Source organism: Hylobates moloch, unplaced genomic scaffold (genome assembly GCF_009828535.3).
Source record: "Hylobates moloch isolate HMO894 unplaced genomic scaffold, HMol_V3 SCAFFOLD_16, whole genome shotgun sequence".
In the NCBI taxonomy this organism is placed as follows: domain Eukaryota; kingdom Metazoa; phylum Chordata; class Mammalia; order Primates; family Hylobatidae; genus Hylobates; species Hylobates moloch.
This window is the reverse complement of record NW_026652291.1, coordinates 9,683,569-9,711,268: the sequence shown is the minus strand read 5'-3', so window position 1 is coordinate 9,711,268 and position 27,700 is coordinate 9,683,569. Positions and strand designations below refer to the sequence as shown.

At 49.5% G+C, this 27,700-nt stretch overlaps 1 protein-coding gene across 2 annotated transcripts in view; it reads left to right on the top strand.

Moving 5' to 3' along the window:
* Positions 1 to 719: 719 nt before the first annotated feature.
* TUNAR (TCL1 upstream neural differentiation-associated RNA) overlaps positions 720 to 27,700 on the top strand; it is a 49,231-nt gene continuing 22,250 nt past the window's right edge. Inside the window, exons 1-3 of one of the 2 annotated variants that reach the window (XM_058429596.1) lie at positions 720 to 1,041; positions 1,313 to 1,630; positions 5,939 to 6,058. Coding sequence is in view for 1 of the 2 variants with exons in the window: in XM_058429595.1 (XP_058285578.1) it covers positions 1,619 to 1,630 (12 nt within the window). In the remaining variant the exon portion in view is untranslated. The remainder of the gene's footprint in view (positions 1,042 to 1,312; positions 1,631 to 5,938; positions 6,059 to 27,700) is intronic. The other variant, XM_058429595.1, reaches the window with a different exon arrangement.

The following is a 27,700-nucleotide window of genomic DNA, read 5'->3' as shown; positions in this document are numbered from 1 at the left end:
GTCTTCCAAGAAAGCGGAAAGCGTCCCGAGGCAGGTTATAGGGCCTACAAGGTAGGCAACTGGACATGGGGGTGGGTTGGGGAGGCGCCAAAGGGCGGCAGGGATTGGGGGTATAGTGGTTTGACCACGACGTAACTACCTTCAGCTGCCAGGCCATCCTCCTGTTCCCTGGAAGATAGGAGGAGCTGGGAGTGGGGAACTGAGCAACCTGGGCTTCCATGATGAAGAAAGAGACAGCGCAGGAACAAAATGTCCAGGAAGGAGGGAGAGAGACCAGAGAAAGGAGGGAGAGAGAACAGAGGAAGGAGGAGGCGCCTCTTTCATCCGCGTCCCCAGGTCCCCATGTACGCCACGTGGGTGGGAGCGTGTCCCACACACCCACGCGCCCATAGCCACATTCGCCACGCTCCCGCCGGGGCCGGGCTCACCACGCGCCTCTGGGTGCCGAGCCTCCACAGGCCACGTAGCCGCCACCTGCTGCTGCATCCCCACTGCGGGGACAGGAGCACTTAGTGCCTCCCTCCGTCCCCCCGCCCCGCGAAGGCCTCCCATCCTCCAGGGCCAGGCGGAGGCCAAGTCTTTCCCGGGCCCCCTCCCCAACGCGGAGTGGGAGGCGGAGGGAGGAGCTCGGCCCGCAGCCGTCGGCCCTCCCCGCACTGGAGCTCCCCCTCCCCTCCCTCCCCGCCCCTCGGCTGCCGCAGCCCAGCTAGCTGCGCGCATCAGCGTGGGCTCCCCGGAGCGAGTCGCTAGGTAACGGGGCTGGCTCCGCCGACCCGGGGCCGGGGAAGCCCGCGCGCATCGTCAGTAGCGGCGCCGCGGGGCGGGGGGCGCACAGACCCTCCCCCATCCCGGCCTGCCAACACCTGGCTCGCGCTCAGCCCCCGCCCAGGATGCCTTAATCTGCGCCGATTGCTGCCGCCGAGGTGCCCCTCCCCTGCAGGGACCCCGACGCCGCCAGCTCCTTCCTCCTTTCCCGCAGGTGCGCACTGCTCTGCTTGCGGCCGGGTGGGCGCCCCGCCGCTGCGGTCGTGGTCGCCGCTGGTAAGCTGCCCTCTGGGGCTAGGGCAGGAAGCAGTGGGGGGCGCTGGAAGAGCAGGGCAGCTACGGCCACCGCGGCCGCCGGACCGGCCATGTGCTAAAGTTTCTGGGGCTCGGCGCCCCGCTGGGCGCGCAGCGCGGGGCGCAGAGGCGCCGTGGGTGGGGCAGCGCGGTCCTGCTGGCTCCCGCCCGCCCCCGGCCCCCGCAGGGTGCAGCTCTGCGCGTTCTCATGCTGTCTCTTTCTCTCTCTTTCCCTCCGCGCTGCCTCCCCGAGGTCCTCCCGCCGAGCCCCGGCGCGGGGTATGAGGAGCCCCCGGGTGCCGCCCAGAGACGAGCAGGCTGCGCGCACACCTTGCCAGCGGCAGACGGGGACATGAGCAGCACGCACGGGGTCCCGCGCCCGGCGGCCAGCCCTATCCGGCGGCGGCCCGCGGGTCAACGCTGCCCGGGAGAATGAGGCAGGAGCCGGCGGCAGCCTCCTTTTTTTCCTCCTCCTCGCCTTCCTGCGGCTCCGGCGCTCCGGGTCCGGGCCGGCCTGTGGCTCTGCTGCGTGCCCCGCGCGCCCCTCAACTGCCTCCGGATGCGCTTCTCGGTAAGCCAGGCCCTCCGCCTCGCGAATAAAGCTCCTTTCGCAGGGCCCGGAGGCCGCCTCCGGGCCCCTGTCCTACCCTCCTTCCCCACTTACAGCCTGGAAACATTCGGGCTTCCGATTGAATCCTTCAATTTCCCCTGCCCCGAAGCCCCGCCTGGAGGCTGAACTGCCCGGGCAGACCTGGTGCTTTCCTCTGCCTTCTGGAGAAAGATGCGGGTTTGACATGCAGGCGGGAGACCTGTCTGGTCTAGATAACGGCATGTGTATGCAGCTGGGTTCAGACTTAGCATCTGGGGGCAACAACTCTTATTTAGTGGGTGTCCAGGCCGTGCCGGGCAGTGTGCCTCAAAGCCGCTCTGGGAAATAGGTCCCCGTTTCTCCTTGGCCCAGATGAGGAAACTGAGGCTCAGAGAGGTTGAATGACTTAATCAAGGTCACAAGGTTAGGAAGTGGGAGACCAGGATTGGAAACCAGGGTACTCTACTTCCCTGCCAGACTGTTCCCTTTGTAACACACACACCTGTCTCATTTCTTCTACTAACTGCTTCCGTCTCAAGAGTCATTGCATGTGTGTGAAAATACTTGCTCCAATGAGTATCTGTTCTGATGAAATAAATTGCCTGTAGCAAGCACTTTTTGTCCATCCTGCCATCACGTTGCTGCCCACCCCGAATGTGTACTCCAAGTGTAAAGCTACTTTTTAGTTCAGGTGAGAGGATAATATGTTTTCCTAGGTGTTCTCTTTCCTGGGGTTTTCCCAGTCCTCTTGAAGGATGGAAAGGACAGTGGTTCCTCCTGTGTGCCCAGCACATGCTAGGCCTCAGAACTGCATCCTAAACCCTTCCTTGGGGGCAGGGCTCATCAAGGTTACCTGCCCCTGGTTTTGTAAATCTTGGAGATGATTACTTAACCGGAGCGGGGGCTGATCCCAGATGGCCACTGTGCAGGGGCTGGCCCAGTGTTGGCTCATATTTGCCAGCCCTCAGTGTCAGCAGAACTTCTGAGCCCCAAACACTTCTGAGCTCCAAAGAAAAGGAGTTTTAATGCAGATACGATGCCTGATGCATGCCCCCAGTTCTCTGGCTTGCTGCTGTTAGCTGTTTGCTCAAGTGCATTTAGTTCAATCCTGAAGGGGCAAGCCAGATGGAATCACTTGGTCCTGGTCTGAGGGGCTGTTCCATTGGAGTCACAGTGTTGAGCTCAGTTGTCTACATGCACATTTGTGTTGGTGCAGAGAAAGTCCCTTAGCAGTAGGGGCGTCTGTGTCTCTGTTAGTAAAGAGCAAGGGTGGACTGACCAGTCCCTCAGACCCCCTTCAGCGAAATGATTCTATGAGTGACAAAACTAGTAAGTTACAGGCTTGAGCTAGGGTGTCTTAGTCCAGTCATTTGGACGAACATTCTACACTGAATGGGTTGTTGATTTCCAAGAAGAGGACTCGGTTTCCAGGGAGCTGTGAGATTGAGGTTCAGCCCAAAAGAGGTGAAGCTCGAGCTGTGCTTAATAGATTATTTACTGGGCTAACACATAGTGGCTATAAAATGTTCCAAGCTACCAGATTGGGGTTATGGGTTAGGTTAGGCCTTTCAGTAGGAGAGATGACATTAGCTCCTAAGAACTGGTGACATACAATGCATTAACAAGATGCCCAGCAGGCTAGAAAGCAGCAAGCTGGTGAGCTTTTCCTGCCCCTCTCAAAAATAATCAATCATATTTGCATAGGTAAAACATTCCCAGCACAATTACTGCAAATAAATAAAGTGATTTTTTTTTTTTTAGACTCTTCCAACTCCATTGTTTGCTGAGTATATTAGCGATGCGTGGAGCCGGCCTTAGCTTGGCTGCAGAGGGGCTGGGACAGGGAAGGTGGGCTGAAGGATGTTCAGACCCTGAGTTAGTTTTTGGCTGTAGATTAGAGCTAAATCCATCACTTTGACCTATGGGTCGTTAATGGGGTTGTCATTGGTCTTTTTAAGATGTGAATTAATGAACCTCTTAAAGTGTTGCCGAATCCCAAATGAAATGGGCATGTCCCACCTTTTTCCCAGAAACTTGGCTCTCAGCGGGTTTTGTGACTGTTTGAAATTCACAAAACCAGAGCAAAGCTTTCATTTTTGACAGGCTCATAGGGATCTGCAAAGGAAAAATAATGCATCTTGTGTGGAGATATTAATCTCCCAGCATTGTGTGTTTTAGCTTCTCATGATTAACTGGTAAGGATTTGAATAAAAATGAAGGCAGAGAAACAATCTTCATTAAGTTGCTTTTGAAAATGCTGAGGTAATTATGAAATAACGATTTTTGTGTCATAGATCATACTACTCATAGCCAAAGCTGGATTACATCACAAAACATTACTCTTGTTACTGATACTTATTTTTTAATTCATTAGTTTTCTCATATTTTTTGCTTTTTTTCTCCCAGTATGAAAATAAACCATCAAGAATAAATTCTTCCTTTTCAGTTTTTCTTTGTCTTAAATCCAGTTTTTTTTTTTTTCTGTAAGATCTCTAAAGCTGAACTCTTCCACACCATACATATAACGGCCTCATGTTAAAATATGTTTTAAGTGCCTCAGATTTCTTTTGGGAGAACAAGAGGGTTATGTATCATAAGCAAATAACAACGATGAGACATTTCCCTTGTTTGCTTACTATTCTAAGTCCGGGATTGAGAACATGCCCTCATGATTGCAGCTGCCACACTTAGCATCATGAGGACACAGCCCGAGTGCTGTGGCGTTTCTGCATCAGTGAGGATGCACACCTGGACTGATCAGGGTGTGGAGGAAAAGAACAGCTTCCAAAGGCCAGGAAACCTGGGGTTTATTCCCGACTCAGTTGTTAATTGGCTTTGTGGCCTTGGACAAATTATTTCCATTTGCTGGGTCTGGGTTTACATATATGCAATGGGTGTGTACGTTTGCATGTATATGTGTGTGTATTGGTACCAGACATCACCCTCCAAACTCTGTTTGAAGAATCCTCAAAATTTGGGTATAGCTGGTTATTAATTGCTCCAGAATGCTCTGTACTTTAAGGTTACATAATGTTCCAATTAGACATTCCTATAAACAATAAGAAATTGGTGATTATAGAAGATATGCTGTTTATTACCCTAAGTGGAGACTCCATACCCTGAGTGTGTGAAGGAGGATGGAGCTTTGATCTTAAAGGTGATTATGCCGGCTTCCCCGTCAGAGTCCCCTTGCACGATAGAGGTTCGGCACAAATCTGAGAGCGCTAGAATGAGCCATGACCCTCTCTAGGATCCGTGTGGCAGAAGATGCAAGAACCATTATGTAATTTGGGTCAATGGGGTAAGAAGACTATGACATTCTATCTGTGTAGCTTTAGAGTTCAGGGGACTTGGAGATTTCGCCTCAATCTCAGGCTGTTCCTGGAAGGTAAGGAGGGGGAAGTATGTAATTACTGTTTGCAGTTGTTTTGAAAATGGAGAGTACTTTAGTTAGAGGCTTGAACTCAGCTGAAGCTGGGAAATAGTGAGGAAGAAGCTTGTCAATTTGGCAGTGGTATTTTTTTTTACCAGGTTTTGTGTGCAGGCTTCCCTTGTAACATCTAAGGAGGTGTGTTGTCTGAGGTCAGGCTCCCTGGTGAAGCTGCAGTCATTTTCAGATAGGGCACGAGGAAGGAACCACCAGCCCTTAAACACTTCGTCCTTGCAACTCTGCAAAGTAGATATTATGAAGCCCGTGTTCTAGATGAGGAACCCAGGCTCAGAGAGCTGAAGTGTCTTTCTTAGTCTCTAATAATTATCGAATGGCAGAACCAAGCAATGTTTTAAATGGACTCTGCTGGGGTTTAAATCAACCCGTGCTGGACCTCATTTCCACTGTTGCTGCCATTTGTCTGTCTGGCAACCAAATTGTGTCCTTCCTCCCCAATTTCTAGATAACCATGGCACTAAAAAAAAGCACGCAGATGATTTGACTTAAGTAACATACAGAGGTGATTTTGCTGTCAATAAACCTCTAAATTCACCACGAGTTTTGTTAGTACATTAGATTTCTTTTAACTACACGATGTCAAACGTGTCCATTTCCAAAAAGATTCCTAAATAAGCCAAGTGTAACCCTAAAAGGGTTAGTGCTGGTGATTCTTTGGGAAAAGCTAAAAGAATTCTCCTGGGTCCCACATTCATCCCCCTGGGGTTCTGTGGGAGGTGAACACAAACTGACGTATGCGACGTCAGTCTGAGGAGTTGTCACTAGGCTGCTCCTCCTGAAAAAGGGACACAATAAAAGTTATGTAACAGAAGCTTTCAAAAGAACTGTTTCTCCTCCTCCAGGATGCCCATGAGTTAATCCTCCCCCAAACAACAGACTAGAGAAGGTATTCAGAGGAACACATGTAAGACCTTCACGGTTCACCTGCAGCTCTTAGGAGTTTCTGGGACTCGGGAGGAAAGGTAGGTCTCAAAGAACTTTTCACGTTACTGAGTAGAGATGCCATCGTAGCTGATGTTGGGGACGGCCTTTGGAAGGTCACCCACGTGAGTATAGCTGCTGCTGTTCTTCGCTGTAAGTGTGCAGAGCTGGCCAAGCATCCACCATTCCCAGGACCGGAGATTCCAGAGTCCTGTCAGTAACACTCAATTTACAAAGAGCAAAGGAAAATCCCTGAAATACTGTCTCCCCATCGCGCGGCTTTACATTCTGCTAATGATACTCAGGCTTGGTTTCTTCACCAGCAGTTGAGAATGCTTCCATCTCTGACGCTGGCCTTGCCTGTGTCACGCAAGTGATGTCTTTACCAATAGACCCCCTCCTTCCATCTCCCTTGGATCACTGAGCTGCTTATGTGCCAAAAGCTTCAAGTTTCTTGATAGGTGATGAATGAGAAAAAGCAGACAGAATGAGTTAGAAAGCTTGACTATGCTTCATCTACAATCTGTAAAATACCACATCTCAGCAGTCAGCACAAGTCTTTGATTGGGTAGATGAGGAATAACATTGCGTGTCCTCAGTGCGGCCCATGGAATCTGCATCTTCTGCCCCCCGCCCCAAACTTTGAGAGAACAGGTACCCCAGGGCTTCAGCTTTGGGCTAGATTTCTAATATGTGTAGTTACTAAAAAGTAAAAAATGCAAGAGTAGCTTTGCAGAGTCACCAGAGAGGATAAGATAAAAAGACAGAGAAGTTCATGGCCTCTGATACGTGATTACTGCGAACACTTATTCGGGGCATGGTAGTAGAAACTATTTCACACACGTTTCCAGCAACAAGAATCACAGAATAAATTCACTAAGACATTTAGCTGTGTTTCTTGTTGTCTTTCTGTGTGGCTTATGACAAGTGCAGGTGGCACTTCATGTGGTTAAAAACCTCCACCTTCCTAAGTCCTTCATGGTGGCTGAGAGAGGCTAGGCTAAATGCCTTGGTGGACCCGCATTTTTGAAACCTGACTCCCAAGGTCAGGTGGTGGTCTTGGTGAGGGTCAATGTATTTCCAGGTGCTTCTGTTTCTTAATAATCTATGATGAGCTGCTGTATGTACCTCATTTAGCATCACCGAGCAAAAGAGCAAACAGAGAATGCCCAGGGCATTTTCCCAACCTTCCATATATCTCTGTCTCTATCTGCTAATATGATCTGGGGATCCTGATCCACTTCTTGATTCTTTTAATTTAGAAAATGGATGATAATGACAATCATTTTTTTAAATGATCAATACTGATAAGTCTTATATTTTTAAATAAAGTAAATGCCCCCGAGAACATCACGTGCGAGTTTAAAATGATTTATGAATGGATACAGTATCCTTTAACTTATTCAGAGGGCTTTATTGAATACTTCTAAAACAGTACGTCCAGTTTTGCAGTGTTCAAGTCTAAAGGTAGAAGCGAAAGCCACATCCTGTGTTCTTCATCTGAAAAGGAAGAGTGGAAAAATACACCCGGCTTCTAAAAGGGAATGTTGAGACTGTTCCTCTCTGTTTTACTGACAAGATAACATTGCTTCGGTCTGAAAATTCTCTGTAGATGCAGCTTCTACAGCAGGGCTGGTTGTCCTTCCGTCTGCTCGAGGACGTCGCTGTGGCGGTTGAGAGTGGCTCTGTCCATCTGTGCAGGCATGGAGCCATCTCCTCCACAGAGCATGCCTCTCTCTGGTCCTGTCTGGTTACTAGGATCCACTCCCCACACACACCATCATCCTTTCCTCAGACAGATATCGGGGGCAACAGTTTAACAAACAGTTATGGAGCAGTAGCTCTGATCGAGGCACTGCTAGGCATTGAGGCTGCAGTGGTGGACACAGACAGCTGTAGTGTGTCATAGGCTGCTACTGTTTTAGTAGGCCTGGGACGTCACCCTCTGTCCTTTTTAAGGGGTCTGTTCAGAATCTGGAGGACTTAGCTGTTGCAGACTTGGAGGCACGCTGGGGCTGGTGGGGAGAGCCCAGGCTGGGAGGCAGGGGGCCTTCTCTCTCCTCTCACCTGGGTGCCTAGGGCCAAGCCACCCCCGACTCTGACCCTTCATTGGTTTCAAGTGCAAAGATTGGGCCACTGCAGGTTTTTTCCAAGTGTGATCCAAGGACTACTTCCATGGAAACACCAGGTGAGCTTATTAAAATACATATGGGTGGACCTTGCTTCAGACTTGCTAAATTAGAACTCCTGCGGATGGGGGGCCCAGAATCTATATTTTTAACACACTTCCAGGTCACTCTCACCTCGAGCACAGTGGTGTTTGAGAAGCACTGGTTCTCACAGGTAGCAGATCAGTAATGCCCCTCCCTGCTCTAAAGGACTCAGAATGTGGCACTCAACGCCCATGCTGGCCACTCTCCCCGCCTTCACCCACCGCCGTGCTGTCCAAGCCACTCGACTCTCTCTTCACCATGCTTCCCGCTCCTCCTCCTCTGCGCATTACAGTTTGTTTCCCATATGGTAGCCAGAGTGAGCCTTTTAAAGGATCTCATTTCTCCTCGGCTGGGAGAGCTTCAGTGCCCCCTGTGCCCAATAGCCAGGGACCTTAAGGTGACCCTCAGGGCCCTGCACGATCTGGCTCTCCATCTCACCTCCTCTCCCACCACCTGCCCCCTTGCTTCCCTCTTCGTGTCACAGTCCTAGAACCCACCCAACTGCCAGGCATTCACTCTGAGGAGCCACAGGACCTGGGGACTGGCAAGGCAGGGTGCCAGCCCCGGGAGGTGGGGCAGAGCCCTGTGAAGCTCTGTTTTCTGTCCTGCCACTACGCTGAAACCCCTGCAGACTGACACTCTTAAGCCCACTTGGGCAAATCTGTTTCTGGGCCTGCCCACCACCATAGTAAAAGTAAATTTAGAAGCAGCTCTTTAATTCCAGGCACCGTGTTACAGGGTGACTCATCATGGGACTGCATTGTCAAAGTGGCTCTAGAACTTTTTTTCAGAGGAAGTTTCTGGATATAGACTGCAGCCCTCTTGGGCTGGACTATTAACTCAGCCACTTTTGATCCCAGGGCCCTGTCATCCCTCCTTCTCTTCTTTCTGCAAATATTCACAAGACACCTGCTACGTCCAGGCACTGCAGTCCCCACAATCTGTGTCTGTGTAGTTGTATCTCTGACTGCCGCTGTTGCTTACAGATGAAACGACGTGGTCCGGAAAGTATTTCTGGCCTTTTTTTTTTTTCCCTCCTACTGAGAAATAGTTGCTCTGGCCTATGTATCAACAGCAGCCCTCTTGGGGCCTAGGTTAAGCAAACTGCACTGGAAAGTATCAGTCCCTTGGCAAGTAGGAGGGAAAGATTCATGTTGTGAGGTTAAGGCCTAGGTTAAGCAAACTGCACTGGAAAGTATCAGTCCCTTGGCAAGTAGGAGGGAAAGGTGGACCATGTTGTGAGATTCACCTCCAAGGCGAGCTGAGTGCGTAACTGGAAGATCTGTGGGGTCTCTCAGATGGGATGCGTGCTCAGCGTGTGGGGCCAAGCCTTGGTTTTCTGAAAGCCAGCCTGCCCAGCAGTGCAAACGAGTGAAAAAGGCCAGGACAACTTCAGACCCTTTTGGGTCTGACATTGCAGATGCTTTACCTTGAATCATAAGGAGGGATGCTTTCTGTGGACACATTGACCAAGCCTTCGCTGAGAGGCCATTAGCAAAGTGGGGTGGAGGATGAAAGTAGAGATGTTCCCTGCCTTTTATGGATTCAGAGACAGTTGGGGAAAACGTGTTACGTAACTACCTGTAGCTAATTAGAGTGATTGACGTGCTCTGAGAAAGCAGAGATAGGAAAGATGGGTTTGGCCGGGGGAGGGTGGAGGCGTTTGACTTGAGCCCTGAGAGATGAGAAGGAATTTCTTGAGCAGAGATGAGCGAGAAAGGCATTCTAGGTAGGAGGGCAAGTGTGAGCAGAAGCACAGAGGCCTGTTTATTGCGGAGAGGGGAATGTGTTACAGGTCTGTAGAGTCAGGCTGAGGCTGTGAGGCAGGGACAAGGCTGGGTCACTCCTGCTTAGATGGGAGTGGGTCTTGAATGCTAGATTAAGGAGGGTTCCACATCTTACAGGCGACAGGGAGCTGTGGGAGGGGTTTGACTGAGGATTTGCATTAAAAAGATAGCAGGTAGCCCTGTTTATGACCCCCCATACCCTCTATATTATGGGATAGTGAAGATGCGTACAACGTTCAGGAAGAAATACTGTGTGGGAATGAGCATGGTTGTCCCAGGTGTAACCTCAGGCACCGTTTCTCTGATTGCAGTGTCTCTGCTTGTCTGTATCTATTGACTGATCCTCTGGGCCCTGCTGCCCAGACCCCAACTCCGCCAACCCTGCTGGGGCTCGGAAGGAAAGCAAGGTAGCTGCTGGCTTCAGCACTTGCTGCCCAGCCATCGTGGACTCTAGCCAACAGGAAATGGAGCGGGCAGTGTCCCAGCCTGATTCACCGAGCCATGGGTCTCCCTGTGCCTCTGCAAATGCATTCAGACTGCTCCTGGCCTAAAAACAATGCTCCCAGACCTACATCCACAGCTGAGAGAATCCAGGGCACACATTTGCCAGCCAGCTTCCCTGAGCTTCCCCCAGCAGTGGGCTCAGTGGGTGGAAAAGGGGGACACGGTCTGGAATCAAGGCGTGTGCCACTCAGTGACCACTTGCTTTGAAATCAACGTGCTCGGCAGGGCCAGTGACTTTTGCAAAGCTAGCTGGAGAAAGGGAACATGAAGAAGGGAATGGTGTCTCAGGGTCATGGGTGGTTATGCTACCCTTGAACTTCACCTTCTTATTGCTAAGGAGAGAGAGAGAGAGAGAGAGAGAAAAGTGTGTTCCACAAGCCAGTGGGCAAATTCTTAGCTGTTTTCTGTGGAGTCTGGGCCTGGCAGAGAGCCCTCTTCATGACTGGCTGACTGCCAGATGGTGCCAAGGGCATGGCATCCCGGGCAGTCAGCCTCCTGGTGAAGATTGCTACCCTCTGGAGGGTTCCCCGCCCCAGGACGTGGGCCTGGGAAGGGAATGCAGCTCCACCCTCCATGGGTCCCATTTACAGCTCAACAAATTGAGGCCAAGAGAAGAGAAGTGGAATTGTGGCTGCGTGGCACATCAAATCATTCTGGAGTCGGTCATGATCCTTGAGGCCGGCCAATGCCCAGTGCCCATTGCTGGCAGCAGTCCACCTGGAAATGGACAGTTTGTCCTCACACTGCCTTGCTGCCCGCCAGGCATGGAGGATGTGGCTTTCTCCTTGTTCATCTGTCTTCCCTCTTGGAACCCAGGCCCAGAGCCAGGGGGCTGGGCATGACCCCTAGGTGTCTGACCCGTTGTTTGCTTCTTGGTTTCTGAAGCTTGCGTGGAAGTTGAATGCAAGCAGAGAAAGGAATTTAGTAGCAAGTTATCAGAGCAGAATAGAATGGTTGTCAGGATCTGGGCATGGAAATCGACGGGGCTGAGTTCTCTGTTTGGAGCTCTAGGGCTCCTGAAATGCACCATCAGGTCCTGGGAAAGCCTTTCATCCTGGTTCTCAGAGCCCCTAGTGCACACTTACCTACATACATAAGTTTAAGCCAAACCGTCTCGTGAGGTCATCATCGCTGGCTCCATCTCCTTCTTTCAACTGACTATTCCCTGGATCCTCAGTACCTGGGGTGAACCTTGCTTGGTACCTGGCAGTTACTCCTGCCTGTTAGTGACTGGATGGGGGATGCAGTGTGCAAAGGGACTTGTGCAGCGGTCAGTCTGGCTGAGCTTTTGGGGCAGCCTGGCACTCCTGACTGTTTCTCACCTTATCAAGTAGGTTCTCCTAAATGCATGAGAAGCTGATGACAGCTCCGCTGGCTGACTTCAAAACAGTAAAACCTTCAGGGCTTTATTAGGCAGATCTATAAGTACAGTTCCTGCCCATAAAATGCATCCATCACAGCCCCGTGCAACATAAAGGAATTGTTTGCAAACTTTCCCAGGTTATTACCCCCAAACTTAGTAAATATATGTATCGGATAAATAATCTTGGGAGGCCCATAAATTATTGCAGTTTCGGACAAAACTAATCTACCTGCTGGCACATTTCATAGGTTTCACCACCTTATTGACTCTCATTTTAATGAAAGACGAGAGCAAAGCTATAAAAACTATCCTCATAGGTTGGGGACCCGACCAGATGATGGATGACAAACAGTGTAGAAAATGTATGAGTTCTGTGTGGTTATTCAGGGTAATTATTATTAAGACATTCTAAGCATCTGACCTCAGTTCCTTTTGTTTTCCTGGGCAAGGACCTAGTACCTCCCAGATTCTGCTGCACTTGGCTGGCGACACTCTGTGCCTACAGTCTCACCATTGGACTGGCAGTTCTTCAACAGGATTTTGATGGCTGTCACAGTCACTTTGGGGGACATGCACCTTTTATTTGAAGCTGTTCTTTGAGTCAGATTGTGAGGGACTGGACAGACCTGGATTGAAATCTGAGCTTATCCTCTAACTCCCTGTGTGATTCTTGGACAGTTTGCTTCAGTCTTTATGAGTCCTGTTTTCTCTTCTGAAAAATGGGCATAATAACAACAATTAATGGTAATCCCAGCTTTGATTAATATTTGCTGGGTGCTTACCGGGGTAGGGACCCTGTGCAATAAGTCCTTTCCATGGATTCTTTCACTGAATGTGTACAACAGCTTGATAAAGGAGTTACTTTTATTATTCCCGTTTTACAGATGAAAATACTAAGCCTTCAAGTATGTATTGGTGCATACAAAAACACCTCAGATAGTGGTTTTGAACATGAGTAATCACTTACTTTGCTCAGCTAGGTGGCCTTGCTGCGGGCCTCATGTGAGGTTGCAGTCAGACTGTGGCTGGGGCTGGAATCATCTGGGAGGCTTCCTCACTCACGTGTCTGGCACCTGAGTGAGAAGGGGCGCACAGCCTGAGGGGGGGAGTGGGGAGGCTGGCACAGCTGAGACTCTCCATCTCTCTGTGGACGCTTCGTGTGGCTGGGTAGCTGTACTGCTTACCTGTAGGCTAGGGCTCCATTGCCCCAAGAGAGAGCAAGAGGTTGTAGTGGGTGGGGGTGTCTGTCTCTATCCTCTTTGGTGATTGAGCCTCAGAAGTCACATAGTATCACTTCCAGCATGTCCTCAGAAGCAAGTCCTTAAGGCCAGCCCATATTCGAGGGGATGGGGGGCAGTTAGACTCCATCCTTTGATGGGAGGAGTGCCGAAGGATGCCAGTATGTGTGAAGCCACCACGGAGTGCTTAGGTAACTTACACAAGGTAGACCGTTGCAAGGCAGCAGAGTGGGGTGTCGAATCCCGAGCATGGCCGTCACCCCTCTGCAGTGTAAAGTGTGAAGCACCACAGGCCCTGTGAAACGGGACTTCTGTAAGCATGTGAGCTGTTTCCCCTTCAGATGTCCTTTCTGAAGAAGGAAGCAGAGCTGTGTGTGAGTCCAGCTGCTGCTCCTCAGCTTCAAAGAGGCCTTGATACCAACCCTTGGGGCAGACCACCTCCCCTCCCCTCCCCTGCTGTCCCTGGCCTCCCTTCCCTTCACCTGGAGCCACGTTCTCACTTCCTTGGGTCCTGGGCAATTCTGTTTTCATGGGCCTCTTCCTCCATAGAAAGAAAAATTAATTTATTTCTTAGGACTGAGCTGATATAAAGATGAACATATTAATGTTATATATTAAAACATTTTCTTCTACCCAGAAGTTCGTTGTTTTCCTTCTGATTTTAAGTTGGAACATTTCTGTGGGCCCTGGGCACTGTGCCTGCTGCATCTGAAGGAGAAGTTGGCTTGCCCTTCCCCCTCCACCCTCACCGCCTCCTCTCCCTCCCCCTTCTCCTGCTCCACCTCCGCTATTCACTCTCCTGCCCTGGCCACCACTTAGCAGGCTGCTGTCCTCTCCTAGGCTGTGAACTTTCAGGTTCTCTGCACCCCGGTCAAGCCCCGTGACTGGGAGCTGACTGTTCCCGGTAACTCTGGCTTTCCTGTCTCCTGGTCCTTCACCAAGGGTAGACCTCCCTCATGAGGAGGAACTTAAGCAGAGACTCATCTTCCCTGTAAGCCCACGGAGCCGTCACCCCTGTCTGGCTTCTGGCTGGTCTCTCATAGCAGAGTACTGGAAGGACCTCCCTGCCTGTGCACCTGCAGGGGTGGTGGCAGTGCAGAGACGGCTGCTCTTCTGGCTCCTGCGTCCGACACCCCAGCCAGCCCATTCCATCCATGAATCCTCCACTCAACCATTTAGGAAACAGCTTTTTACTGGTGAGCATTTCATGAGGCCTATCTTGTCTCCTTCCTCATGGAATTTAGAGGGACACAAAGACAAAAAAAAAAAAAAACAAAAAAAACTGACAAATGATTCTAAGCAATGGGAGATTTTTTTCCCCAAGGGGTGGGGTCTCACCGTGTTACCCAGGCTGGAGTGCAGTGTCTATTCACAGGCGCAATCATTGCACACTACACCCTTGAATTTCTAGGCTCGAGCACTTCTCCTTTTTTAGCTTCCCAGCAATGGGAGATTTTTTTTTATAAGAAATTGGCATTTCATGGAAATCGAAGCAAGAAGTGTAGTCTGGCCTCGTGAAGGAGAAATGAAGCCATCAGTGACCAGGATGTCTTCCTTCCTCTCTGTCTGGAGCCCCAGGTCTCACCATCTGGTACCCTTTGTCTCTAACTTTCCTCTCCAACTTTGGGTTTTTCTTCCTGTCCTCCGAGCATATGGCCAAACAATGGTCACCCCAGTATGGCAGCCCCACCCCTACATTTGTGTGGCCTCAAAGCTCACTCCGTCTCCCCGGGGCCTAAATTCCCAAGAGAGAAGTAGCATGGCCTGGCTTGGCAAGGAGCCCTCTGCTCTAAACAGCTGTGGCTGGGAGGTGGTGTCACATGGTAGGGAAAGCTGTCCCTCGAGGCTGTCACTGGGACAGGTTCCCCCAGGTAGCGTGTGCAGGAAGGGAGAGAGAAATAGCACGTTCACTACACCTTTGCCTCAAAACCAATTCCTGGTTTAGGGTGGTGGTTGCCAGCCTTTTGATGTCCGTAGAAGAGGATATTTGTTTAGTTGAGAAATTGGTATAAGATTGCCCAATTTTAATCTGCCCTCTCTCATCAGCATGTGATAAATAATTTAGAAAACAGGAAGACCTTAATATTAGAATTGTAAAAGTATTTTAAATTTATTCATTAATCAAATTAATCGAATGTAATTAAATTAATCAGAGTGTATTGTTCTTGGTTTTCCCATTTCACCACTGACAGCTGAGACTTTGGTCACAGAGCTGAACGGGTCTGTGGACTTACACCGGGACCCACAGCGCTCGGAGTCCTCAGAGATCATTTTTAACAATAATAATACAACCCAGACAGCAGCAAAAAGAGTCGACCTGTGTCTGGAGCCTGCTGAAGTTGGAGGGCAGGGAAGCGACATGATCTAGTCTGTGATTTAGAAAGATAGCCCTTCGGCCATGTGGAGGTTGAACTAACATTCGCAAATTAGAAATCTGTGTTGGCAAACACTTTTAAATGGAGCAAATGTTTGGCATATGCAGACACACTCAAACTGACGGATTTCTGAAAGTGCATCCCCATTCGGAAGCTAGAGCCAAGGTCCCACCTGCTCGGGGGTTTTCCCTGGAGCTTGAGAGGAACCTGTCACTCACCCACCTCCGAGTCTGAAGACACAGGCTGCCAGCGGTTGTGTTCATGATGTCAACTTTGATGGTTGATTCCTGTTTTGGAGAAAACCACTGGCTTTTGGAATAATTTTTGCCGTCTCTCCACAAGAGCCCTGCGATTCATATAAGTTCTGTTTATAAAACCCCTTCGTGGGCACAGGTCAAATTTAGCAAGTCTGGGATAGGGCAAGGCTTACTGGCCCAAAATGGCAGATGAGGAAAAAGGCTCAGACTCCGTCAGGAGCCTTCCCAGGGCCACACAGCTCCTAAGAAATGGAGCAGGAATTAGACCAGAGTCTCTGCTGCCAAGTTCATCTCCCTGTGACTATACACTTGCTACACATGCAGTTGGGAGGCTGTTCCTGATCTTGGCTCTTGTCTGTTATGTGTCCTAGCTGGGTGCTTAGTCTCCTAGGGTTGCCATAACAATACCAAAAGCTGGGTGGATTAAGACAGCAGAAATGTATGGCCTTGTAGTTCTGGAGACGAGAAGTCTGAAGCCCAAGTGTCAGCAGGGCTGTGCTCCATCGGAACGCTCCAGGGGAGGATCCCTGTCTCCTCCCGGTTGCTGGTGGTTGCCCACAATCCTTGGCATTCTTGCCTTGCAGCTGCACCACTCCAGCCTCTGCCCCTGTCTTCACATGACCTTCTCCCTGTGTGTCTATTTGTCTGTGTCCAAATGCTCTCTTTTTCTCTTATGAAGACATTAGTCACTGGGTTTACTCACCCTGACTCATGTGACCAGATTTTTACTTGATTGCATCAGCAAAGATGCCATTTCCAAATAAAGTCACAGGTACTAGCAGTTAGGACTTGAGCATATCTTTTGGGGGTACACAGGTCCCCTATGACACTGAGACGCTGCCAGGGGGCCCCTGGTGGACCACACTCTTACCCAGAAGGTTCTGTGCCTGGTCAGTGTTCTCCCATCCCTGTTCTCCCATCTCCTCAGTCCCCTGCCCAGGCCCATGAGATGCTTCCAGTAGGGGCTGTGCTCATGAGTCCCTCTGCCAGGAGGGGCATGAAGTCAGCTGCTGCCAGCCTGGGGACGGGTTGTGCCATTTTCGCATCTGTTTGAGATGCTGCAAGTGCATGGCTTCAGTGAGTGGGTGGCAGTGTGAGCACATTGTGTGTTCCGGGGAGCCAGGCCACCTCCTGCTGGATGTGTCACCTTCCTCAGGGCTCCTGGCAGCACCTGGTACATTACTGGGTTGGGGTATCATTTTGACCTCAGGGTGGCCGAGGAAGCTATGTTTGGGGAAGTGGCATGGAGCTTAGACATTCGAGCTGGCCTGGTTCTTTTTCCCCACCAGATGACAAGCGTCTCTAGGGCAGGGATGCCTGGCCATCTCCATTTCCCCTCCAGCAGTTTCAGGCTCATGGGAGCTGCCATGTTTCTGCAGCTTTAGTCCCACATTGCTGTGACCCTGTGAGGCTCCCCTGGGCAAGTCTCTTCACTCTCTGAGCACCCTGCAGGGCTGCTGTGGGGTCCCATGAGATGATGCATTTTAAAACCATGCATGACTTGAAATGCCCGCAGCTGTCCTTATTATCTGCGAGATGCCTCAGGACGAAGTGGCAGGACCTGACTGAAGAATAGGGTTGAAGACAGCACCTCGATATGTCTGGCAATGCAGGGATAGGTGGCCATGTAGCCCCAGTGGGAGCCACTTATAGGAAAAGGTGGTAGATTTGGGCAAGGAGGTGGCCCCTCTGAAAACCTGTTGCAGTTTCAAGTGAATTTCTGAAGACGCGTCAAGTTTTAGATCTACTGAGTCTGCAGTGACCATGGCCAATGGGATGGGAAAATTTTCTCACTAGAGACCAGAGAGAGGGAACACAGACTCTCCAGAGAGTTTCGTGAGGGTCCCTGCCAAGGACTAGTGGAAACCCAAGCGGCTGGGGACAGGGATAGTGGGAGAGGTGGGAGGCCACGTGGGCTCTTGGAAAAGAGGAAGCTTCCTTTTGGCAGCATGGGAGACAGCCTGGGAAAGTCAGGGTTGCAGGATGGGAATCCAGGGTTTCAGGAGGCAGGAACCTGGAGCAACCTGGCTGGGCAGTGCTGTCAGCAGACCCAAGAATATTGACTGCTTGGCCTGTGAAGGAAAAGTTTGCTGCAAAGTGGAATTGAAAGTGGCCAGGGGCCAACAGGGAAGCGGCCGCCCTCACTCCTTATGGCTCTAAGGGGCTGGGTCTGTCCTCCGGTTCTGTGTGTGTCCTTGATTCCTAAAGCTACCTGGATGCTCCCTGAGAGCAGGAGCTGCTTCTGAAAGACCATGAATCCCCCCACCCCACTCCCCGTCAAGCAGCCAGCAGAGTGCCAGGGGCATAGCAGGTGCTCAGTTAACAAAAATAGACAAGACCTGTTGCCAGAGGCAGCTTTTGCTCAAGTGCTGGAGTTTTCAACCCAGCTGTCTATGAGAATAACCTTCCCAGGAGCATTTGAAAAATGCTCATGCCCAGGCCTTCTCACTTTGTATTAATGATGCAGTTGGTCTGAGCTGGAACCTGGCACCAGGCATTTTCAAAGCTGCTCATGGACGCTGCATTCATTGTTAAGATTCACCACCAGCTCCAAACTGTGGCTGCACTATGTGGGCACATGCCCGGTCTTTCTGGGCCTGTTCAGTCATTTGCAAATAGCCTCGCAGAAACGTACATGGTGGGTCCAATGTGTGCCTGGCACACAGAGCCACCCTGGCTAATGCTGATTCAAATTCGCAAGACGATTTTGCCCTGTTTTGGTGGGTAGCTCCCCTGTGGAGATGACTGCTCAGGGAAACTGGCAGATTTCCAGAAGAGGGAAGAGGAGCAGCCATTGCTGATTGGATCATCCAAGCTGGGTTAGCGTCTGGCTTCAAGCACTGGTTTAAGGTGAGCGTTAAGGTCCTGTGGGATGTTGAGAGTGTTTGAGGAGAAGAAACACATTTCCTTGGTCTAGGTCTCCTTTCAATGAAAAATGCCATTTTGTCAGAAATTCCCCTCTTTTGGGATCAGGCAGTGCATTTGATGTTAACGAGCTCTCATTGAACACACGCTATGTGCTGCATCTGTGCAAGGGCTTGGGGACCCCCTAAATGAATTACACAAATTAGACAAAGTCATGCCGTGTTGGAGCCCAGTGGCTTTTGGGTCCCCCTTCCCCAGGCACCTTAACCCAGGACAGCCACACTAGCAGGAGGAGGGCGGGGAGGGAGAGATTCACACTTGAGGATCAGGATTTGCCAACTTGAAGAAGAGCAGGGTTTGCAGGGCCTGCTTGTCAAAACACTTTTTTCTTGGTGTAAACTGTTCCCAATCGATTGAGAAAGATTTGGAACCAGGCCCATGACCTTCTGCAGGTGCTGAGCTGTAGGTCTATAGATTGTTGGAATGTTACATAAAACAAAAAGCCGCTAAGGCCATGCCTGGAAGAGCAAGCTCTCCCACAGGTCGGCCTCCTTCTCTGCATATTGCACAGCTTCAAGAGATCTTAAAAGAAAGGACTCTTTTAAGCAAGGGTCAGATGGGATTGGGATGACACACAGGGAAGGTGTAGATGCAGTTGCAGTGAAGGAGAGAGTGAGGACCCAGAGACCTCCTGTCCTCAGCCACAGGTGGCTTCCTCATGCAGTCCACAGCCCGTGCATATTGGTGCAGGGCACTGCGGGATGGAGCGTTCATCCCAACCACACGTTCCTGCTGGGCACCACCTCTCTCCTGGCGATAGGTTGGAGCTGAGGGCACAGAAATGGCCAAGGCAGGGAGTCAAGCCAGACAGCCAGCATCTCCAGAGAATGGTGACATGTTGTCTGCCAGGTAAGTGCAGGAAGTGCAGAACCTGCCTTGAAGCTGGACGAGGGTCATACAAGGTGTTCCAGAGAGGGGACATCTGAGCTGCATCTTAAAGGAAGAGTAGCAGTTAGCTATGTGCAGAAGGGCAGTCCAGGCAGGAAGAACAGATGTATCTAACCCAGGAGGAGAGCATGGCCCAGTGGGAGGAGAGCGTGGGCCAGCGGGAAGGGCAGGAAGCTAGGACTGGGCAAGACAGAAAGATCTGCCTGCTGGTTTGATAGAGTGAGGGAAGTGTGGGGCCCTGTTTTAGCTCAGTAGCCGAAGACCTGAGTTCCAGCAAAGCACACGTGTGCATGTTCTTAGTGTGTGTGGTGCGTGTGTGTATGTGTGTGTGTGCATGCATAGGAGGAAAGGGAGCGGAGAGTTGTCAAATGAGGCAAGCCAAAACCCAGGCAGTGGGATGGTCATGTTAACATCTGTTTTACAAGGGAGTTCCCAACGCATCCTCCAGGATCATGGTTCGCTCAGCCTCACATTGCTACAAAGTGGGAATTTTACCAATGCTTTAAAGCCCTTCCAAGGGCTTCCAAGGTCTCTGATCTTCCTGGCACAGCTCTCTGGCATCTCCCTCACCCCCAGCACCCCGTGCCCCAGACCTCAGGAAGGTGTTTCAGGCCCAGTTTTTTCTTCCTTTGAACCATAGCATGTGCTGTTGCCTCCACTGGAACACTCTCCCGCTTCTCTTCCTCCTTCAGATCTTAGCCCGCGGTCGCCTTCTCTCTGACCCTGGTCCCTTCCACTGCAGACTGTTGCTGCGGTGTCTCTGGGCTGCTCCACCACACGGTGCCTGCCCATCATAGCATCCACCACCAGGTGGCCTTTTTCTTGGTAAGTTCCTTACAGGCATGCAACATGCTTTGTGCACCTCTCAAATCTTCAACGCCTAGCGTGGTATCTGGCCCCAGGTGGGCACTTGGTCGCATATTTGTTAAATTATTGAATCCTTGAGAAAGCCCAAGCTCAGCAAGGTGTTAAAAAACGTTGCTGCCAGTGAGTAACAGAGTGGACATTCAAACCGGCCTTCTCGCTGGCCCCACTCCTGTGCACCTCTCACTGCACCTACCCACTTGCTGCCTTTCCTACCGGTCTCAACAATTATGCAGTCAGCTGTGGGAGAAATGGGGCTCAGAGTCCGGTCTTCTAGAAGGTGGGCACTGGAGTGAGCCAGGCAGGGGTGTCAGGGTGTCAGTGTTCAAGCTCAATGGGGAAACTGAGGCAGAACCCCAGAAATAGAGATTGGGCTGTTCCAGCTGAGTAGGGGCAGTACACAGGCATGACCCTGTACCCGCTGGAGACTTCATTTGTGGCAACAAGGCTCACTGCAGCCCCACTTCCTGGGACGAAGCACCTCCTGCCCTGTTTTGTGTGGAATAAAGCTGGGACTACCATGAAGGGACTGGCCTGGGTGAGGGGCAAGCCAGAAGCTGCACCATACCTTCTGGAACTCTAGAGGCCATTCCAAGCCTCACTTGTTTTTCTTTTGGCAAAAATGGAAGTAGAAAGCCTCTGCTCTGTTTGCCTTACTCTGCAAATAAAAATGGAATCAGGAGAGTAGCAGTTTGAATCCCACTTGCAAGCAGTTTGTAAAAAGTGCCCAGGTGCCCCAAAAGGTGGAAACATTTATTTTCCATTTGCAAAAAATAACGCTTTGTTATGTCGATATCATGCAGCAGCAGAGTACTCTGCGGTTTGCAGTTTGGGAATGCAAAGGGCAGGGTCTCCTTGCAGCCTGGCTCTGGGAAGCCTCCTCACCACAGCCCTCCATGTTTTCCATGACACTCTCCAGCTCCCAGAGTGGGCTGCCTTGCCTGCTTAGCAGGCTCTAAAATCGTACTTTACAGTTTATGCCATGATTCGGGCTTGCGTTGGAATTTGTTCCTTCAAATAGCTCTGTTTGGCATATGTTTTTATTCCACAGTAAAACCATTTTTAAAAGTTAACACATGCGCATTGTCACAAATCAGATTGTATAGGCAAGTATATCATAAAAGCCCTGACACATCCTGAATGCTTGCTTTGTGCCAGGCACTGTTCTGGGGATGTTTTTCCTATAAACTCATTTAATCCTCATCACAACCTTGTCCCCACTTTGTGTGATCCAGGATTTGCATCCAGACAGTGCATTGATCGTCTTTGAGCCCCAGTCATGGGCTTCCTGATGTGGAAGAGGAAGCCACTGCCGTACTAGTGGCTCTTTCTCCTCCTCTCAGTTTCATCCATGCTTATTAAAGTGCTTCTGTCTGTTACTTCTTAATCTTTAGATACATTTTTCTCCAGCACCCTTGCACAGGGTGCTGTCTCCTTATTTCATAAGATGAGGTTGTTAATCCATACTGTTTCTTTTGTCTTTCCTCTCAAGCCGTGGTGCCACCCACCTACTTCCTTCAGGCTGACATTCCTTCAAGGTTGCTGAAGTTTGCATCCCGTCCCGAACACTCTAGCATATGCACTGTCCATAGCTGGACTCTGAATGTTGAGAACAGTAGGTGACATTGCTATAATTATTGCTACATCAGAGGTGTCTAATGCTGGGTTAACTCATGCGCTGGGATGACCTTTTCTTCTCTGGAGATCAATGTCAGAACCCCTAGACCACTCAAAGCAGAATGGCCCAGAACAGACTCGAGTGGGTTCTCCCGCCTACGCAATGTCAGTTGCTCGGAAGCATGCCATATTGTAGTTTGCGTCATCTTTGGATCATGACTTTATTGCGCAGAATTTTTTTTCTGGGATTTCTGGTTGCCTTTCTTTTTTTCTTCTTGCTTTATATGCCGTTTTCATACTTTCCCTTTTTTCATACCACCTGTTCCATTGAGCCTTTCCCCATTGTTTTTTTGTTTTATTTTGTTTTCTTCTGGAGAGCTAACCCCTCTCAGGATGCTCTCCCCTCCTCTACCCAGGGTACTGCATCCTCTCCAAGCCTGCTGCTCCCAGGTCATCTCGGGCTCGCCGTCATTGCTTTCATGGGTTGGAGGCTCTGTTTGCTCAAGTTACTTCCTAAGAAAAGGCACATGGAAAGTAAACTGTCTGAAATTGTCTGTATTTTATGCTCACACTGAGGGTCAATTTCCAGGTTCTAAATCATTTGCCTTCAGAATTTTGAAGACTTTAGAGTTTTTCTTGTTGCTGATGAGAAGTCTGATTCCTGGTTCTTCGTAGATTCTTTATTTTCTATTTTTCTTGTGCAGAAGACTTTAAGAATTCTTCTTCATTCACGGGGTTCATGTATTACATGAGGATAGTCTCCAGGGTGGGTCTTCATTTATTCATTGTTCTGGACGCCCAGTGGACCCCTTTCATCTGAAAGCCCACGTCCTTCAGCTCTGGGAGATTCTAACGGAACTGATTGTTTTAAAACCTTCATCTGTTTTCCATTCTCCATATCTGAGCCTCTTTCTTGTCGGCCTAAAATCTTCCAGAAAGGGATTATATTCTTCTACATTTTTCTCATTTCTTTGCCTTTTTGCTCTTTATTCTAGATTTTGTTGACTTCATTTTCCAGTTTGTCATTTTGATTTTTTTTAACTTTTACAAAACATGTTGGCACTAACATTTTTAATCTCTGAGAGCTTTCTCTTGTCTCTGATCATTTCTTTTCCTAGAATCTATTTTCGTTTTATAGCTACTAGTATACTGAGTGCTGGAATAGTAATTAGAGCATTTTGTTTGTTTGTTTGCTTTAGTCCATGAAAATTATTTCTGTCTCCTCTAAGGTCAGTTTTTGATTGTTGTGACTCTGCTCTTCCTGCTACTCACTTTCTCCTGTGCCTTTTCGTTTTGAGCTGAAAAAAGTCTAGCAGCTGTTGTGAGATTGTTCTTTGGCCAATGAGTAAACAAGCTGAGAAAGACTGGGTAACTGACCAGGGTCACCCAGGTAGAAATGAGTAGCTGGTAACCAAACCCCAGTCTTCTGATTTCTACTCTGCTTCTCTTCCCCCCAAAACTTGATTGATTTCAAGTAGATTTTAGGCCAAGACTTGTCCCACTTTGCTGATTGCACGGAGGCCGGCATCTCTCGGTAACTGGGGCTGTGGGAGAAGCTGACTTTCCCATTTCCCATCACGGGTCTGTGCGTCCTCCGTGGTATGCCGGAGGCCCCAGGAGTTCTGTGGTTGTCACGAGACCATGCAGCCACATCTGGGATGGTTGGTGGCTTCTCATTGGCCTGATGTCCTTTGTCAATGGTGAGGCCCCAGAATCCACTCCCAGGTATCCCACAGCCCCCCACAAAAAGCTCAGACTTCTCCCTCTCAGAACAGGAGACCCTCAGCTCTGAGATGGGGACCACAGTGGAGCAGCACCCACTAGAAGGATTCCTGGGTCCCCGAGGCTTGGTTAGAAGTAAATCTTCACCTTCATGTGGAATAATTCAAGGGGCTGTTTGACTGCAGGCAGGCTGCCTGTCTTCGTCCATTTGGGCTGCTATAACAAAATAGCATAAATTCAGTGGCTTCTAAACTACACACATTTATTTCTCACAGTTCTGGAAGCTGGGGATTCCAAGATCAAGTTGCCAATAGATTGAGTGCCTGGAGAGGGCCCACTTGGTGGTTTGCAGATGACCGTCTTCATGCTGCCTCCTCACCTAGTGGAGGGAGGGGTGGAGAGCTGTCTTCTGGGGTCCCTTTTATAAGGACACTAATTCTTTTCATGAGAGCTCCACCCTCATGACCTAATCTCCTTCCAAAGGCCCTACTTCCTAGTACTATCAGCTTGAGGGTGAAGATTTCAACATATGAATTTTGGGGGGACACATTTAGATCATAGCAGTGCAAAATTAGGAAAATGTGGAAGAAACCATTAAACCATAGACACTTTAGCTCATGTCATCCTCATCTTCTGCTCCTGGAACTTTCTCCTATAGAATATTCTGACTTGCAGAGAGAAACAGTGAAATCATTCAAAGGAATTTCTTGGTCCTCCAGCTTTGGGATGCTCCTTAGATCACATGGAATCTGAGACTGAGCCATTTATTGGGAGCTTTTCTTTATTCCCTTTTTCCCATTTATTCAGCAGATGTATATGAAATCTTCCTGTAAACATAAAACGATGCTTAAATACAAGAGATGAGAAGGGTGCAGAGGCAATTAAGACGTGGCGTCTGCCCTCGAGGGCCCTGCAACTCAGAGGGAGAGACAAATGTGTGAACAGGTGCACTGTGAGGCGGAGGGAAGGCTGCGCTGCTGGGAGGTACAGTTAGTGGGCTGCGTGATTGCGGGGAAAGGAGTGATGAATTGTGTTCGGGGGAACTGAGGCAGACTGGAGCAGAGACGGCACCAGGGCTGGGCTGGACAGTAAGTTGAGTGTCCTTAGATGGAACTAGTAAAGCAAGGCATGGCTTGAGCAAGAGCCAGGGGTCAGAGGCTCACAAGTGCCAGGCCCGTCCCAGGGCTGCTGGCCCCAGTTGGTGGGAGTCCAGGGCAGCAAAGGACTTGACCATGCGAAGGTTTGGGTTTCTTCTTTGGTGAGGGCACAGTGCCGCCTCCTTAGGTCTATGCTGCGGAGTAAATGAGCCAGCTGGGGCAGGAGGTGGGCTCCATGATGGTTGCATAGTAAGCCTTAATCCAAGTTAGCTGTCATTGCTTGTGACAAGGTGGCCAACAGTTCCACATAGCCTTGGAGCGCATACTAGTTTGGAGAGCAAGTGGTGCCGGGTTTCAAAGAACTGTGGGCATTAAAAACAGTTCATGGCAAAAAGGGAGAAGCAGATGCCCCTTAGAAAGGGTGCAGCCACCTTCTCCACATCGCCATTTTGTGGACAGGCAAACAGGCTCGTAAAGGACAGATGTAGCTCATTTATGTGCGGTGAGACAGGACTGAAGGCATGTGGTTTATAGGTGCCTTTTGCTTCTTTTTTTGTTTATTTAGTTGGCTAGTTATTTTTGCGCCCTTTACCTATTTTTTGGGAGCATATTTTTCCCTGCTTTTTAGTTTCAGTACTCATGTATAGATTTCTCTCTTTTCTTTTCTAGCATAATGTGTGAGATGGGTGAGAGACAGTCCAGGCAACAGCTTCAGAAGGTGTGTGTTTAACAGAGAAGCCAGCAAGTGCTGTTGTCTGGCTCGGTGTAAGAGCTTTCTGACCGGCAGAGCTGACAGGAGCCATTGCTTATGGACTGCTTTGGGAGGTGATTCATGCAGCCCTGGAAATGCTCAAGCAAAAATCTGGGCAACCATCTGGTGAAACTAGTAGAGAAGGGAATGAGGGTTCAATGAGTGGTCAGACTGGAAAAGCCTGAACATTCTCTTCCTCCCCAGAGAGTTGGGGGCCAGGAATTCTGCTCACGTATTCAGACCCTCCTTCTGTGAGCCTCTCCTGGGTGCCAGGCCCCATATAGATGCCAGTAATAAGGAAGTTAAGGGACAGAGGCAGGAGAATGTAAATTTTGCAAATGTAGAGTACAGGAGTTAATCTTACGGATTTGGGCTCAGGACAGCCCCAAGGGTTGACAGCCCTAATCTTATGGATTTGGGCTCAGGACAGCCCCAAGGGTTGACAGCCCTGGCGCCTAGCAGGACCATCGTGGACAAATTACTTAACCCCAAGGAATCACAACTTCCTTTTCTGGAAAATGGGCAGATATTCATTCATTGAGCCTCTGCCATACGGCATTGTTCTCGACACAGGGGCTGCAGTGAAGGACATGATTGCTGTCAAGTGGCTTCTCTTCAAAGTAGGGGGGAGAAATGAAAACATAACATACTTTGGAGTAGGGAATCCTACTTTTTTCAGTACTTTGATGAAAATGAAGTAGGATACATAGCTGGAGAGTGATGGGAATAGGGGACCTTAATAGACCTGGAAGACTTTTGCTGCAGGGACACGGTATCTGAGCAATCCGAATGCTGTGATGGAGCCAGCCAGTGCAAAAGTTTGGGCAAAGTGTGTTCCAGTAGAGGAGACAGCCAGTGTAAAGGCCCTGGGGTAGTGTTTTCAAAAAAGATCAAGGATGTTCAGTCCTGTAGTTGTGATGGGATTGACAGAGAGGGGAGAGTAGCAGGAATTTAGATAGCTAGTGTATTCTTCTAGTGTAGCATCTTATAGAAAAGTCGTTGTTTTTCAAGTTTTTTTTTTTTTTTTTTTTTACCCTTGTTAGTCTGGACAAGTATTGGATCAAAATTGTAAGCTTGACTTCTCCCCGCATGTCAGCCGCAGTTTCTTCAAAAAGTTATCATTCAGAAGGATGCTATTTCCAGGCTGGACGCAAATGCAGTTGGAGGGATCCATATGCAGAGATGAGAATTTTTGTATCTCCGAAGGTGGTAAAACCCACCCAGCTGTCTAGTCATGTCAGAAAAAAAATCACATTAAAATGCAAATGCTCCTGAGTAAGTGAAATGTTGATGGGTGCAGCCCGCCAAAGAAAAATATTCATGAAATACAGGCTGTTGATCCACAGCTAGCATGGCCAAGCCATTTGCTCAGCAAGACCTGAGCGCTAGGAAATCGCAATTATGGGAGCTGTTCTGTGCCCTTAGCAAACCCTGATCTCTCCAGGGGCATTTGGAAATGGGGATGCTCAAGTGCTGGGTAATCATGGGATGGGGTGGGGGAGCCTGCTTGGTAAAAGGACAGTCTGGCCACATCGCTTTCATCATCTATTTGAACCTCTCAGCATGGATCTTGGGGACAAAGACTAGAGACGGTGTCACCTCCACCTTCCCAAGAGGAAGGGGTCTGCATTTCCCTGCATCGTTTCAACTTCTATTTCTGATCCTATCAGGGACTCTAAGCTGGATTTCCTTAAAAAGTATTCTCCTTTCATGGGTGGGTCTTTGAAAAAGCATTGAGAACATAGATTTTCTTAGTAAATATCTGTTATTTGCAACTTTGAGCCATAAAACGTGGGAGTGGAGAGAGAGAGACAAATGTGTACCAGACATCATGACTGTTTCTCATTGAATCCATACAGCAGTAATCAGGTGGGCATTGTTATTCCATTTTGTAGACAGGAAAACTGAGGCTCAGAAACAATAGAGTGGGGCCATTCAGAGTATGGCCTTGGTGAACACGAGAGAATCCCAGCTCTCTCACACCCTGACTCTCCCACTCGCTGACTCCACTTTGCCCATTTATAAAATGTGATGATAGCGCCTTCCTCTCTTCTGTTGTTGCAAGCATTAAAATTTTGATGG